This window comes from Orbicella franksi, chromosome 3 (genome assembly GCF_964199315.1).
Source record: "Orbicella franksi chromosome 3, jaOrbFran1.1, whole genome shotgun sequence".
NCBI lineage: Eukaryota > Metazoa > Cnidaria > Anthozoa > Scleractinia > Merulinidae > Orbicella > Orbicella franksi.
The window spans coordinates 5,490,118-5,506,491 of NC_138147.1; the positions used below are offsets into that span (position 1 = coordinate 5,490,118).

A 16,374-nucleotide genomic window follows, 5' to 3' on the forward strand; every position below is an offset into this window, starting at 1 on the left:
AAGGTTTGTGCAGTTTGATGAGTCGTGTCGTATCCATTCTCCATGCAAAAGACATATATTTCCCAGTATTTCATTCAGTGCTGCCCTATGATACTGACGAAAGGTAGTAATTGCTGGAGAGCTACACTCGAGCCTTATTTGGATGTTCTCTCTCAATCCTACTTCCGCGGTGTTCCATTCCCCTTCGCACTCTTTTAGGAGATCGAAAGTTCCTGCCAATGTAACATTTGTGTTTGGGGTCTTTGGTCTTTGTTCTACCCCTTCATATAATAAGGCTTCCTTCGTCCGCCATATTGCGTTCAGAAATTGTAGAGCGTGAGCTGGGACCTAATGATGCGCGAAGACGGTGCGCAGAAAATGTTGAATGAATATTGCACCATGTTGAACCAATATTTCGATCGTGAATGTGAATGAATATAAACCGTTGAATGTGAATGAATACATCCCGTAAATGTGAGTAAATATATTCGTGAATACGAAATACGTCGTTAAATGTGAATTAGTATATTTCTTGAATATAAATTTAGTTGTTGAATGTGAATAAATATATTCGTGAATAATAATAACAACGTTAAATGTGAATGAATATAAACTTTGTGAATTTTGCACCATTTCGCCAACCATAGTCATTTAAGGCTAATGCGAGTGATTTCCAGGCTAACCGGTGTGATCCTCAAGCTAACCAGAGTGTTAAGCAAATTTTGACGATTAGCCTGAGTAACCCTGTTTTCAGTTAGCACTCGAAAATGTAAATAACACAATATATATACTTAAGAAAGTCAGCAGTCTGCCATTTTCCCTCAGTCTGCAGTTTACCCAGTCTACACAGACTGGAGTCTGCAATCTGTAATCTGCACGGGAGAGCTCTTTCGCTTCTTGTACCCCAAACCACCCCATTCTGTTTATCTTACCCCCTTTTTTCGCTACTTTTAATGGTAGCTGGAGATTTCGCACTCAGGCGAGTTCGCAACCAGCAAGTTCGCACCCACACCGACACAACTAGCTATCAAGTTCACCCCAGATTAGTTGGCATAATGAAACAAAATCACACAATATGTTTATTTCTCGTTCGTTAATCCATTGAGCTAACTCAAAAAGGGTGGAGGCGAACTCGAAATAGGAAGTTTAAAATGCGTTCAGGGGTGCGAAATCGATTGGGGGCCAAACAGGTAGCATTCCTTTCAATTGACCAAACACTTGGAACACGCCAACAAGCACGCACATAAATAAATGAACAAGTTTACAAAAACGATGAAGATTAGGAAGTCAGAACTGAGCCACACTTTAGAGGTAGATGTTGATTTTATTTAAATTGATTACTTTTTATCACAATGCCAAAAGTACTCCAGTATGTACTTCTTGCCCACGGAAGTCGGGGCTTCACTTGGTAATAATGCAGAAAAATAGCTACATATTTACTAAGAAAAGGTGATCGCTCATATCTTTACTGCCTGTAAAATACTACAGGTCATCTTACTGTTAACTGGTCTGTTACAGACTGAATCAACAACTATTACTTGTACTCGAATGGTTTGGCATAAAGCAAAATCTCATGTTGTACAACGAAGGAGTCGAATGAAATAGTGTTAACAACGGCAACATGACAGCACTGGATTGAAAGACAGGACCTCAAATCATAAACCAAGTGTACAATGTAACGAGTTTCACTCAATCATACAAAAGGGATACTACAATATGCCTTCTTTACAAGTTTGAAAAAAAAATACCCTACTAATCCAGAACAATACAAGCCATCACAAAATAACACCCAGCTGAGATAAAATCGGACAAGCAAACATAGTATGAAGTTGTGAATGCACTTGAAATGTGTCAACGTTGTTGAAGCATGCTATAAGGGCCAACTAACAACATGGCACTGACAAGGCACTGCAGTTTGAAATGAGACAAGGAACATGGTATGTCAACCCTTGCCTGGTAAGGTCACTTTTCATTGATGGCCTCACACGAGTGGGAAACTATTTCTACTAATGCAAAGAAAACACTATTCAGCATAATTATGATATCTCTTTCTGACATAATACAAAAATTAACTAATTAAGACAATATCAAATTCTTTGCATGTGCAAAATAATCATTATTCATTGGATTAAAGTTGTAGTGAGTGGTTCAGGTAAAACTGAGAGGGACTCCCTTTGAAATCGCCAATATTGACTGCACCTAAGAAAGAAAAACAAGTAATCTTAAATACTTTGTAGAACAAACACTACAGTCACATAATTAATAAATTTGGAATTCCCAGTTAGTCACTGTTATAAGCAAGATCGTTTTTCCATTCTCTTCCATACCCATTCAAGGCAGTCCATGGCAAGTTTAACATAGGTCTCTTACCATGTTGGCAATGTTGAGGAAAGGTTGCATATGTGATGTTTCTCTTATAGTTATTTCTTGGCATTAAACAACATTACTATTCAGGATGAAGGAAATAGTTGCAACTTGTAAGAACTGCTCACTCACAGTGTTGTTGTGACGAAGGGCTAATGAGCATAATATCGGCTTCACAAACACGCTACAGTGCTTAATTTCCCTTAATCAACTTCAAAGCATAGCTAAGTGATTCCACATGTTAGACTACATACTTTCTCACCTTAGTTAGCAGTGGCTGCATCATTTTGGCCCCAACTTTACATAGCTTCAAACTCGTCAACCCTTTGCTTAGTGTTTCCTTGCCTTATCTGCTTCAGTGTCTTATATTTGTCTCTTCCTTCTTTTTGGTTTTGCATGTGGAGTTTGTCATAATTACTTAACATCCTGCTTTCTTTATCTTTTTCAAGATCTGCTTGAAGTTCCTAGAACACAACAGAGAGGGCAATGAATGACCATACCATGACAGATGCCTAGTTATCTGTGACATGTAATAGTGGCATTCTTTGATAATCATGGTTTAATTCAAATCGTACCAGAAGCATTTTCCTCTGTCGCTCATTCTTTTCAGCTTCTGTTAATCGGTCCTCTTCAGATCTGTCTCCTTCAATGCCCTCCAAACTGAGTTCAGCTTCAAGAGCTGTCTGTTGCTCTTCCATTTCTACTTTTTCTTGTACCATTACTTTCTCTTGCAATGAAACTGCTTGTTCCTGAAGCTTCCTGTTCTCTTCCATTTGATCCTCAAGCTTAAAAAAAAAGTGAAAGGAACTACATCACAGAAGAGCCACTTTGCTTTATCAATACTAGCCAGTATTTAGAAAGTACTTCATTCTACCTTGATAGATCAATTCAGTTAGCTTGAAATAACATGACACACTTAATATAACTAAAAAACTGCCATGAAAAGGATCACACAGAGTTAATATGCTGTGATTGGGACAGAATCACTTGCTAAATACAGTGAAGCCTGCATAATATAAGGACAACAGTGTGGCATGTCAAAGTGACTGTATTATCTGGGTGTCGTTTCAGAAACATGAGTTAGTCTCGTGTTCTTTATAAGAAAAACTTTCCACTAAATGATCAAACCAGGTGCGCGTAATCATACTCACAGCCAGTCAATTTGGCTGATGCCCAGCCCTTAATGAAACCCATGCCTCAAAATGATAAGCAAATTACCACACTGTGTAATTTTTACCTCTTTTTGAACCCGCTCCTGTTCTTCTTTTGCCTTTCTCTCCTCTTCCTCTAACTCTCTTAATTTTAATTCCCGGTCCTCTACTTCCCTGGCCTGTTCAAAAATAGACAAACATGTTTTAATTCTACAGTCAAACCTCTATTAAGCAGTCAGCCTCTATTACCCGGTCAGGTATCAAATTCCAAGAAATCACTCCAACATTATGTCCGTATGAAAGTGAAGAATGATCATTGCAGTAAATTTTCCAATTTAAGCAATTGGAAAGAAGAGGCCTGGAAAAATCAGGGCCTCAACGGGATTCAAACCCGTGACCTTCGCGAATACCAGTGCGATGCTCTACCAACTGAGCTATGAAGCCACACATTGGGAGCAAGGTCAATTAATTCATATCTTCCCATGAGGAGTGAAATGATGTAAAGTATATATGATATAATTCATATTTGAACTGCAGTTGTAGATGAAAGTGAAGAATGATCATTGCAGTAAATTTTCCGTAAATTCTCAGTAAATTTTCATATATACTTCACATCATTATGTATGTATGTATATAACATTTATTGTAAACTCAGTCATCATTTGGACTTCCCATATGGCTGATTTTATTATATTTTGTGAACAAGATCTATTGGACTTGTGACTACAATAACAATAATGCCACTATTTATAACCTATCAAATATTCTTGCTAACACGCGATTGGTCTAAATATGTCACGTGACTGAATATTCCACGGCTAAAACTGGGGAATAACTGCGTGATATTCCCCAATTTTCAAAACTGTGCATGTTGCAAAAAACATTTGAATGATAATAAACACAATAGCCTGCATCTGGTGGAAAAATATGCACAAATATTTGTCCTTGGACATTATCTGTTCCTCAAAGCTCACAGCTTTCCTCGAGGTACGCTATCAGAAAATTGTTTACTTCTCGGAACAGATAATGTCCATGGACAAATACCTGTGCATATTTTTTGCGACAAATGGAGGCTATTGTTTATTTAGATAGTGCCATTTCCAAAAGACTCCAGCAACAACCATTTAACTAAAGGGTTTAGGGTTTTTTGTTGTCAAAATACTGACCAAAAAGAAGAAAATCTTGAACTGGGAAATGTTGTCCATGTCAACTTAAATGTTTGATCTGTGTCTAACTACAACCACTGACTGCAAGCGGGGAAGTTGATCCAATTTTCACAACCTAAGTTACATTGTGTGAAGAGCAGTAACTAAACTCTTTTAGCAGAATGTTCTGCTCTATTGTAGAATTTGTGTACAAGTGTGTAGAAACTGCAGGTTATAAAATATGGAGTCTAAGTGTTTATACAGGGCTCAAAATTAACTTTTTCGTTTGGGAGCCAGCTGGCGATTAACGGAAAAAACACGATTTTATATGTTGCTTTGCATGCAAGAAAAGTCACGATTGAAGAGCGAAAACAATTAGCAACAGCATGAGTAACGCTTAGTTATAAAGCTACCGTTGTTCTCAGGTGATATGTATCTGGTCCGAAGGTGATGGTTGTCTCCATAGTCATTTTAAGTCCGTGGTTTTCACACGGGTCCTTGCATATTTTCCCTTTGCTACTTCTTCAAAATGGCGTTCTTTATTTTTGCCTTTTCGCTGCCGACAGTTTGGCGAAATCCACTTTCCCTACATCACCAACTGATGAAGGATTCAAAGTTTGGGTTAACCTTTTGGCTGAATCTTAATACCCCGCACATAAAAACTCATGTAATTCCTTCAACCGATTGGTATATCTGCCGCCATTTTCGCAGCAAATGAAACGCACATGGTGTTGAAGTGCGCCTGCGATCCCAGTTTCGGAAGAAGCCGCTGAAACAACATGGCGCGCCGTGAACGCAGTATCGACGTGTCGAAATACATTCAATATTTTTCGATTATCTTGTAATATTCAGACATTATTTTACTGGGGACGGAAAGGTGAGTTGTATACTAGCTACCAGATCCGATTGATTTCCTAATATAAAGATTTAAAAACAAAAGTTGTGTCATGGTTTTCTTTAGTTATTGGACGAAACGCAATTGAGTCGCCAGCTGGCGACCAGTTCTGAAAATTTAGTCGCCAGTGCTCAATTTTTGGCCGCATTGGCGACCAGTGAGTCGCAATTTCGAGCCCTGTTATATTTAATTTGCATCTGGACATTACCAACTTCTCCTTCTCTGCTTCATCTTCAGCTGTTCTCCTTTTTATTGCCTCAATTTCTTCTCTTTGTCGTCTGGTTTCTTCTTCTTGTTTTCGAGTTTCTTCCTCAAGCTCTTCTTTTTTCTTTGCCAATTCTGCAGCTTTTTCTTCAGCCTCTCTCTTTTCTATAACAATGACAAGTACACAACATAAAACCGTAAATAACCATTACTTCAAATTAATAAATTGACAAAAAAGATCCCACGTTGCCATGCGTCTATTCATTACTTGATCACAGATGACATCAAAAATGTACTCAGAACAAAAAAAAGTGGCACACTAGGTGACAGTCGAGTGTCACTGATGTTCTTACCACATTTTGACATCTTCTGTGATCAATTACTGAACAGATACACCACAACATGGAATCCAGGATCCAGAAATCCAGGAAAAAATGTCAATGACATCATCCATGGATCTGCCTTCCAATTGATCATAAGTAAGAACCAATCAAAATGAGAGAGCAACTCCACCTTTTAAAACCTGGATCATTAGATAATGCAATTGAAGAGTTTTCATTGGCTTGTTTGTCCCAAACACATCATGCTCTACAAATATGGTAAGTGTACGTGAACATGATTGCTTGGGACGTTTTAATTTTTTATTTCAGTTTAGTTTCTTTGGGGCGTTTTCAATAAAACTATTATTCCACACATGCTTGCTGGATATGATATGATTATAGCCAACTCCTATCCAAAGTGTGCTCATGAAACAATTGTTAAATACTATATAAAGATTATTAATAATGCAGGTCAGTTTTGATTCTAAATTCAAGTTTTGATGTAAATAATGGGACTTTTGAGAAATAGTAAGTTTTGTGGTCACCTTGGATTCAATATTTGTACTGGAAAAAACAGTAACATATTTTGGTCAGGCAGACATGTGGAAAACCATTTAATGCAACTGAGATAATGGGAAAAGCAACAGGAACCGTTCCCTATGCAGAAAATTTTTTAAAATGCACTTCCAGATTCTACCTCTTGCTTGTTTTTCCTGTGAAGCTTTCAAGAGAGCTATCTCTTCCTCTAATCTTTTTCTTTCAGCCTCTGCTTTTTCACGAGCAGCCTTCTCCTTCTCCAGCTTTTGACTGAGTATCAGACAAGATAAAAAATTAGGTTTCCCATAAATAAAGCTAATTTAAGACCAAAAAATTGCTAGTAGTTTATCTGTGCATAACAATTTAAGTTCTCCAAGGCAACAAAACAATGAGCTAACCAGCTAGGTAAAGGTGAAGTGTCTGTCCATACAAATTGGAACCGGTGCTTTGCCAGAAATAAAAACCATTTAAAAATCACTTTTTAGTTCAGTGTGCCCCAAAAATATTTGTACAAAATATTGTACTCCTCATCTAATGTAGTACCACGAGACCCCGAGGAAATTATACAAACAAGCTACAACATTTACAGCTGAGTATGCTTGATTTCCCCCCTAGATGCTACGGATGTAATTGCCTGTTGTTGATGGAATTCACCCACAAAGTAACAAGTTTGCTACAGGTGTGGAGAACAAGACCACAGGTGACTCTAAACTTAATTTAATGGCAGCCCTGCAACATGTTCACATTCTGTTTTTCAATTGTGACGCCACAGCCCAGTACGTGACCAAAACAGCAATGTGCAGGTCCAGAAAATATCCATACTCCCCCCACAGAAGGGATTGGAATTTCCTGGGGGGTGGGGGGGTTCTGTAAGACCAAAAAATTTAAAGCAATGTGTGAAGCTTTATTGGAATTTCCAGAGGGGTGGGGGAGTCTTAGAAAAAATCCCTTCCGTGGGGGAGGTATGGATATTTTCTGGAACTACACAATATGGAACAGAGCTGGAAAAGCAATCAAACGCTGTTACTAATATGGGAGTATTAACTGATTTCACAGGCTTTGCAAGCTTTCAAAGTTCTATCTTCTCCCTGTACCCTCCACCTCCCAGTTCTCTTGTCCCAACACTCTAAGTCTTGCAATTCAACAATGGCTGCCAGAAATAGAAACAAAGACAAATACTGCAAAATGGTGAAATTTGTTGGTCTGTGTAATTTTCTCTTAAAAAATTTCTACTTGTTGGAGAAAATCAGTTTTGATTTTAGCACACCCTACAATCAATTAAAATTACAAAAGTGCTTTTGTGCCCATAGAATTCAAAAACAATACTATGGTAAAAAAAAAAATTATATAACATTATTATGTCAAAAGGACAACCTTCATGAAACAAAGGTTATCAGAGTCTCCTTAACACCAAGTCAGAAGGTAGTCAGAAAAATCCATGTTAAAACCTGGATTGATAACTGTCAGCAACATCAGGGCTCAAAAAAAGTGCTGTCCCATTGTCCCAGACGAGTAGATTTCCCTTCTGGGGAAGTAACTTTTCATTCTCACTTGCCTGATGAACAAGGGATCAGGCAAGTCATCTGCCGAATGAATCATAAAAGAGCAAACTAATTGCCCAGGGCAAGCAAGAATTGAGAGCTACTTGTCCCAAAGGCAGGCTGGAATTCAAATTTTTTTCAAACTCTGATTTATGTGCATTCCAGAACTGTCAGATCTTTGTTTGCAATCTCTCTCTCAAGGTCAGTGATGCAAGGCTAACCTTTGCTTCAATCTTGATTGCCTCTCCTCCATTGCTTGTGATTTCATTTGCTGCACTTCAATTGTGTCAGGTTTCCTACGCCTCATGTAGAGTTCATGGTTACCCATACAGAGAGCCAAAATTCGCTTGTTTATTCTCAAGCGTTGAGCGTAAAAAACAAAGTCCTGATGATAATCAAAAATAAATCAACATCGTAATCTTGGCTGTGAATATCCCACATGAATTATTCATTACCTCTGGAAATGTAACCAAGGGACATTCTAACTCTGTGCCTTGTAAATCTACCAGAACTCATTTGCACACAAAGAAAAACAGTTCCTTAATTCAGCTAATTAAGCTGGCTTCACTGACATGATTTGGCCTAAAAATGTTGCTTGAGGAAAACTATGGTTAAAATTACTTACACCCAAGACAAGATTTTGGGGAACATACTCTTTTTCAAATTATCTCAGAAATTGTTTGAAAATTTCATCACAAGAAAAGTGAAAGACCATTAACAGCCAGTAAGAAAAATGGCTCTATCGCAGGTTACATCAAAACTTACCGGTGCTTTTTTGTCAATAGGTTTGATGATAAATTTCTTGTCATTAAAGGAGATGTTTCTGATCTCACTCCAAGGAAATCCAATCTTTGGTGTTAGCCTGGATACAAAAATTCAAAGAGAGCTCAGTGTGAGGTAGTTCTTAGACTTTAATTTTTTTTTTCCTCAAGCCAGTTGGGAGATATTTGGTTTTGAATCATCCTTTTGATAGAAGATCACTACCTACCATTAATAATTACATTTGCTGTCAAACAAATATATAAATTTAGCATCTTGGAAAGGTTCAATTAACACGAACAAGTAACGTCAGTAGCAGTATGTTCTGCAAGTAATGTAAGTATTGTATTTGTAAGCAGAGTATTGTTAGTAGGGTATTATTAGTTAGTTAGTATTATTAGTTAGTATTGGTATAAGTAGAGTATTGAAAGTAATGCAAGTATGTGTTTGGTAATAAAAATACTAGTAATAACCATAATAAAAATCAATTAATTAAATTTAAAAAAAACATCAGCCAGGCTTCCTTGTCTTGATAAAGAGCACATGCTAGGTAATAAGAACAGGTTCAAATATAATGCAAAACATGAACAATATTCTAGGCGAGTACTAGCTGAAAAATCTTACTTGTCTTCTTTTTCATATATATTCAAACCCAAGGCATCCACTCCAAGGTGTAGTTCTGTGCCTCTCTTATTCTTGATTTCAAAGTAGTTTACTCCATACATTTCTAGGTCCTGTGCACCTTTAAGATACTCGATCATTGCCTCCTCTCTGCAATATAATGGAGTGCTATGAGATTGACAGTGACTAAATAACAATTGCCCATGTAAGGTAGCATGAGGCTAAGCAAGAGGCTATTCCTAAAACCAAAACAGAGCCACACATTCTGTACCTTGCCATATGTTCGTGTTCAGCCCACCAAATCAAGCATCTACCAGGAACATCATCTATTAACTTGTTAGTTATAAATCTAAAACGAAAATAACATTACAAATGCAGTTTAACAACAGTAACAACCTGCGTGTAAGAACCTAGAGATTGAAGAGCCTGCTAACAACATTTGCCATTTTTAAACCCCAAAATATAAAAGCCTGTTTATCCAAGCAAGATCAAGCAGGTTCTTATGTATGGGTTACAGTATGATAATCATCTTAACCAAGGAATGTAACTTTTAGATTGCAAATTTTTATTAAATTTTCATTGTGTATATTCCAAGACCACACCCAAGTTAATTTATTTTTTCTTGTAAGCAACAACTATATCTCCTGCATACAAATTAAGAGTCTAATGAAGAACCTACTTAGCCTAAATTGCCAATAACTCCCACAAAATATAAGAACCTATTTTGCCACACTTGAAGAAATGTAGGTTCTTACACATGGGATTTTACTGTGTTTTACGACAACTCTCAAATAAAGTCACACACTGTTTGGCTAATATTTATTGCCAAAATTATGAGAGTAAAGACACAAAGACGATGCGACTGCATGCAAACCTTGAGAATTTTCCCAAATTGTTTTAAGACTGTAACAGTTAATTCAACTGTTGTCAGTTTGTGATATAGGAGGCCATTCCACCTAAACAGGAGTTCTTTAGAAAACTCAGAAATTGTACTCTTTTTTCTTTTATTTTGGTACAAATAGCTGTTGTTGTTGCTGTTGTCGTTATGATAACATTTAATTCAGATTAGATTGAAATGTAAAGTGAAAAACACCTAATACCAGTAGTCAAAATTTGATGTGGAACTCAATGAATGGAACCTGTTCAATCCACCGTAGGAAAAAAGATGCCGACTGGTACATTTACCCATAATTCTTAGTGCACAGAACCTTAAACAACACTCGTAAAAATGTACAGAAAACTTCTAAAACCTTCAAATCTAAAAGACACAATGTCATTAGCACAGGGAAAAACACTGCAAAAATATGGCTTTCCTTGTACTTTATGGGCTGAATTAGATTCGCATGGTATTGTGGTAAAATGCACAGCTGCCATCTTTTTTCCTACGGAGGATTGGATAGGACTTACTGGTTTCAATATGCCACTTCTCTCTCACCTTTCAGGCACTAGTCTCTCATTTTTCAAAGATTCAGGGGTGTGAATTTCTTTATTGCATGGTCCATGTTTAGCTTGTAGCTATGTACATGAAAAAAGCAATGTTAAATACAGGTAAGTTTTGAGAATAGGAGAATAGCAAGTGGATACGGCTTCATGACATGACTTGCTCCCTTCCAGCCAAACAAAAATCAGATAGCTGTAATAACAAGGTGGCTGTATTAATAAGATGGTTGTAAAGCAGGGTTCTGTGTTATTTAGCTGCTCTTAAATTGACTATTTGCTCACAGAAAAGTCAGGTAACTACTCTAATAATTAACAAATTGTTTTAGTCCACTTACAGCATAGGAGGCTAACAGAACTGCAGTTTCAGCTGGAACGAAGGTCTTCTCTGTGAGGAGGTCCTCCTTTACTTGCAAGAAGAACAGCCTCTACAAAAGGAAAAATTACATAGTCTGAAATTCCGTTACCATTCAGGAAGTTATTGACATGAATCTTGCAAGGCCTTTATTATTGATCAAGATTTGACATTTCATTTTTCAGCCTGTCACATAAATTTAATTGATAAATGCAATAACTGCTAATGGGGTAAGATTCTGGAGATTATAAATGGTAATCTCCATTAATCCCTACTCCTTTTCACTGGATAATTGTGAAAATAACTATAGCATTTACACCACACAAATTTTACATACATTTTCAACTGTGCCTGACAATATATCTTACAGGTAATAATAATGGCCAAAACATATGTAGGCAATTGCATGAACATTTTCACAGTTTTGCTACTTGCATAGAATCTAAAAAGTAAAAACCTAAATCTTATAAATTCCATATAAGAAAATGAAGTTGAATTTTAAATTGAAAAAAACAAGTACTCAAAAAAATTATCTTTGCTTACCCTTGTGACTTCTTGGATGAGTTCCTCAGACACATCTTCAGGGAAAAATTTGGCCCGGAACTTAAACTGAAGTGGCGATTCTTTCTTGACATCCTGACTTTGAACCTAAATAAAAAATAAACGAAAAACAACAAATGGTACTGAGTGATTTCAGAAACATCCATAGTAGTACCAAGGAGAGAATTCCGAGTAAGAGGTCTCCCCACCTCCCTGAAAGACAATAACGCCCCCACTCCTCTGAAATTTCCAACAGTATTCAGTACACCACTTAAGCTAGTCTCCTTCACAGCCTTCATTTGCAGTCTTCACAGCCTTCGTTGCTGCTTAACGCCAAATCACATTTTTTTTGCTCTGAAACAGGGCTCAACTTTCAGAGAAAAAATTTTGGGGCCAGCTAGCCCCTAAGTTCTCAGATTCAGTTCCCAGCAAAAGTATTTCTGTGAACAGTGTGAAAATTTAATCGCAGTGCGAAAAATTCAGTCGCATTGGTGACCCCAGCGGTCGCAACGTCAAGTTCTGTCTTATCTTCCTCAGTACTACCTCCAGCAATCACTAAGTTGTCCTATCGTGATGCCAAACTAAAGCACCAGATGTCCCCTTCTGAATTTGATGCAAACCAGACATTGAAAAAGAAAACAATGTTTCACCCATAAAAAGGTTGTCCCATTGCAAAACATTGTAGAAAAACAATATTACAAGTACTAACAGGCACTCAAGTTTAAGAATTGAAGCCATCGTACAGCATCTGCCTTTTAGCAAACTGTTTGCTGATAAGCGTCAAAGTGGTTGCAGTAAAAAAAAATTATCAAAAGGAAAGGAATGCAGTTGAGGTTTAAGCAGCCATTGTAAGGGTGAGAGTTGTATTTTACTCCAAACAATAGCCGCAAAGGAGGCTATGCCTATGCCCCTCTGGAAAATTCACTTAGACAACTCAGTGTGTCAAGGCTAAGGCAACCACTCCAAACACTAGGCATTCTTCTGTGACACATCCCTACTGTTTATTACTGATTGATCGTAAAATCTGAAGCCAACTTAAGCTATGATGGTTGAATAAGAGTGGGGTGTGAGAATGACCAGGTCAGACCATGCTTATACATAAGCTTGCTTAAAAGTTCTGGCTTTTGAGATTCCATCCACACACACCCTAAAAACCTTCCACATCATGGGTATGGATATTTTCTGCAACCACACAATTATACACCTTAAATGTAAATGTAAATGTATACATTATATACAGCACCACTGTCCAACAGCATTGACAAGAGAGAACATGCCAGCTTCTAGTGGGGTCTGGGACCATGGAGGAAATGTTTTGGATTTTAACTCTGTAAAGCCCCCCTTCTCGTGGGTTTCTGAGCCACTTGGAAAAATCTGACCGATTTCCGTGAAAGGTGGAAACCGGTATGGATCCACGCCTGCTCCAGATGATTTGCATATTCAAAATGTGGCGCTATAATATGACACCAACATAAACAGTCTCCTTCACTTTCGTTAGAAGTCATCTGCCAAAACCACACAGCAGTATCCCTGATACTTAAAAATATATCAACAGAAGCTGAAAGAAATGAAACTAATTTTTCCAGTTCTAGAGCGAAATATTTATTAATAGAATCAAAGTATAAAGAGTTTCCACACAAACCTTCTTATTTAGCTTCAGCCATGTTTCAAACCCTTTAGTGTCGGTGTACTGTAGCCCAAAAAACCAAATCTCACGTAAACCGATGGTCTTTACAACCTGAGAAAGTAATTAAACAGGTAGGCTATATTAAACTTTCTTCCTGTGAGTATGAACTGAGCAGGCATCTACAAATAGTTATTGAACTATGCAATGTCCAAGGGCATGCGGAAAGCTGAGTTACTTAGGCTTATTTTCCAAGCTCTGTACCTGATCGAAGAGCTGTTTTCCCGTCGTACTTGGTTGAATTGCGAACTCCAACTCGGCATCCATGGTCGTGACACGAACATTTAGCTTTGAAAATCAACAATCGTGTCTGTTAATCGATGAATCGAAAATGAATGTACACAAATATGCAATTTCAAATACCGCTCCAACTCGTGTTGAATTGCACGAGGAAGGCTCCAAACTCTGCACACCAAAGACACGCCACAAAAATGTCCTTGTAATAGTACTTACCACTTTAGGCATCTTGAAATTTTCTCACTTTTCACCAAAAATAAACTCTCAAGCTCAATCTGATGGAATATCTTGACCGACGAAGGTTAAGCCTGCCTCTGTAGAAATTAAAAGAGCACATATTTAGCACGAGAACTAGAGTCACGATCTCTACGAACTTTCTCAAAGTTGCAACGACAAACAGCAAGATGCTCGGACGAAACTGCAGTACTAAGACTGGCTGGGACAATAAAAACCATAACCGTGTTGTAATAGTCCAGTGAGCTTATCTGTGCAAGAACAATGTTCGACTACAGTGAATTGTAATTACAACTTTAGACCCGCCACGACTCACGAAGTACCACGCATAACTCTGTCGGTAGTGGCACAGAAAAAGCCAAAATAATTCTTTAAGTCTTCTAGGGTTGTCTCTAGAGTCTTACCAACTTCTGGTGAAATATGGAGGAGAAAAGCGAGTGAATTGATCCCAATTTTCGGAGTAAATCTCACCACTTCAGCTAGCATAGAATGGGCGTAACTCGAAGGGGACTGTGTTGAGCAATGTATTCAATCCCCCTCTGGGACACAAACATAATTTACAAGAGAAAGACTGGTATCCATTTCCGGGCATTTGTTGATTTCCGGGAACAAGTATTTTGTAGATGATTTGTAGATGATCGAATATGTTTGTCTCCCTGCCTCGGAATACGTCAGGATTTTGACCTACCCGATTTTAACAGAGGAGAGGAGTTCAGTTTTAACACAAGAACATACAAGTGCGTGGATTTCTCACACGTCTTTTCTCTCCCAGCAATTTTCTAAATTTTTCTGACGAAGTGAAAAACATCATGGCAAAAAAATTAATTCTAGTTCAATATCAGTCTAACGGAAAAAAATTAGAATTTGTTCATCGGCAAAAATGCGGTGGGGAATGCGAAGTGCCGGCGACCGGTTTACCCAGGCGTGAACCGTTCTTCGCGTTCGTGCATGTATTTTAGACAACGCGCATTGAATTTTGATTGAAAAAGTTTCATCATATTCCAGTCTACTACATGGATTGTGATTTGATGTAGGTTTCTTTTAAAAGTGAGGTGAAACTCTAAAGAAGCGTTAACTTAAGCTGAGTTTTTTTTATAACTTCACTATAGCTCAAAATAGCTTGCGACCAACAAACGTAAACTTATTTACATTTGTGCAAGAAAGCGTTATTGCGTGACCAATTATGGTCAAAAATTTAAGACACATGATATATGTGTTATATAATATAAAGTATTCTCCATATGTTTCCTCAAGGCTTAGTTCGTTTAACAATTCTCACGCTTTCCACCTATATAAGAGAAAATCTTCTGAACTATTAAAACGCCGGACTCTAAAGTTCTTAGAGAAAGTATCAAACAAGGACCTGCGTGAAAATTGCATACCGGCAGAACTAAACCTGTAAAACACGCACGCATAAATCAAAGTATGCTGACGACCAGACTTGAAGTCGATACCATGACCATAAAAGCACCCCAGACTCACGTAAAAGCGAGTCTGCTATTGTCTGGACGAATATCTCTTGCGTCAAGGCGCAAACGTTTTTATTTTTATTTTGTAAACTACGAAATTGAAGCCAATACGGACAGAATAAATCGTACTTACCCTTTGTACACGCTGAAATTTTGCCGAGAATGTGGCACAAGTTTCAAGGGAAGAAATGCCAAAACTTGCGCTTTCAAATCAGCAGGAATCAACGCTATTGTACTCGAAGGTTTAGTTGATTTAAAGAGTGGAATTTTAGCACAGGCGTGTTTTGTGGCCAAGTGGATATTTGCAGATGACGTCAGTATTTGCATGAAAAAAGAATGTTAACACACTCGCTAAAGCCATGGCGACACCCGATTAAGCTAGAACCAGGAAACCTTGTGGGCGACAATTACCACCATAGTTTGGATATTTTTCCTTTGAAGTCACTTAGCGTTTTCGCTTTACGTGGATGTACAGATTTAACAGTAAACTAGTGTACATTCCAACACATAAAATTCTACACGAGATAACATTGATGTCATTGATTAAAAACAAATTTATTCAGCCCATTATATTAATCTTGAACTTCGTCAAATCAGATATATTTGATGGACTTATTTTCTTAAAAACTAGGTGGCAGATTACACTAGGTCCCATTTTTTAAAATTATTTTTATGTGCTTTCAAGAGTTCACCACTCCTCGCGATGGCGAGAAAGAAAAATAAACTGCCTCTGGCCCCCAGGTAGTAGATATTTTCGTGTTAAGCCAACTAGGGCCAGCTGTTTCAGTGTCGAAAAAAAACCTTTTTTAAAATGATCGAACCTCAGTTGTTATGGGTTTAAATAGTAGTTACGTACATAGCTGAGGTATGATTTTTTTCTTTAAAAAAGTATCTTGTGCTGT

General features: G+C 37.6%; 1 protein-coding gene across 1 annotated transcript; it reads right to left on the reverse strand.

Moving 5' to 3' along the window:
* Nucleotides 1-1,289: 1,289 nt before the first annotated feature.
* LOC145480855 (radixin-like) lies at nucleotides 1,290-14,486 on the reverse strand. Its single transcript, XM_081459189.1, has 17 exons — nucleotides 14,408-14,486; nucleotides 13,986-14,083; nucleotides 13,737-13,820; nucleotides 13,491-13,586; nucleotides 11,852-11,956; nucleotides 11,292-11,381; nucleotides 10,952-11,031; nucleotides 9,788-9,865; nucleotides 9,520-9,666; nucleotides 8,902-8,998; nucleotides 8,358-8,521; nucleotides 6,756-6,865; nucleotides 5,743-5,903; nucleotides 3,581-3,673; nucleotides 2,919-3,128; nucleotides 2,606-2,807; nucleotides 1,290-2,178 (listed from the first exon to the last, which is right to left on the reverse strand). Exons 2-16 carry the CDS (start codon nucleotides 13,995-13,997, stop codon nucleotides 2,643-2,645), a joined length of 1,692 nt encoding a protein of 563 aa, XP_081315315.1. The 5' UTR covers nucleotides 13,998-14,083; nucleotides 14,408-14,486; the 3' UTR covers nucleotides 1,290-2,178; nucleotides 2,606-2,642.
* Nucleotides 14,487-16,374: the final 1,888 nt, after the last annotated feature.

Coding starts and splice junctions, on each gene's coding strand:
- LOC145480855 (XM_081459189.1), bottom strand. Junction 11,957..13,490: donor GGCTGAAGCTAAATAAGAAG/GTTTGTGTGGAA, acceptor TTTTTTATTTAG/GTTCAAAGTCAGGATGTCAA. Junction 3,129..3,580: donor AGGAGCGGGTTCAAAAAGAG/GTAAAAATTACA, acceptor TTTTTTTTTAAG/CTTGAGGATCAAATGGAAGA.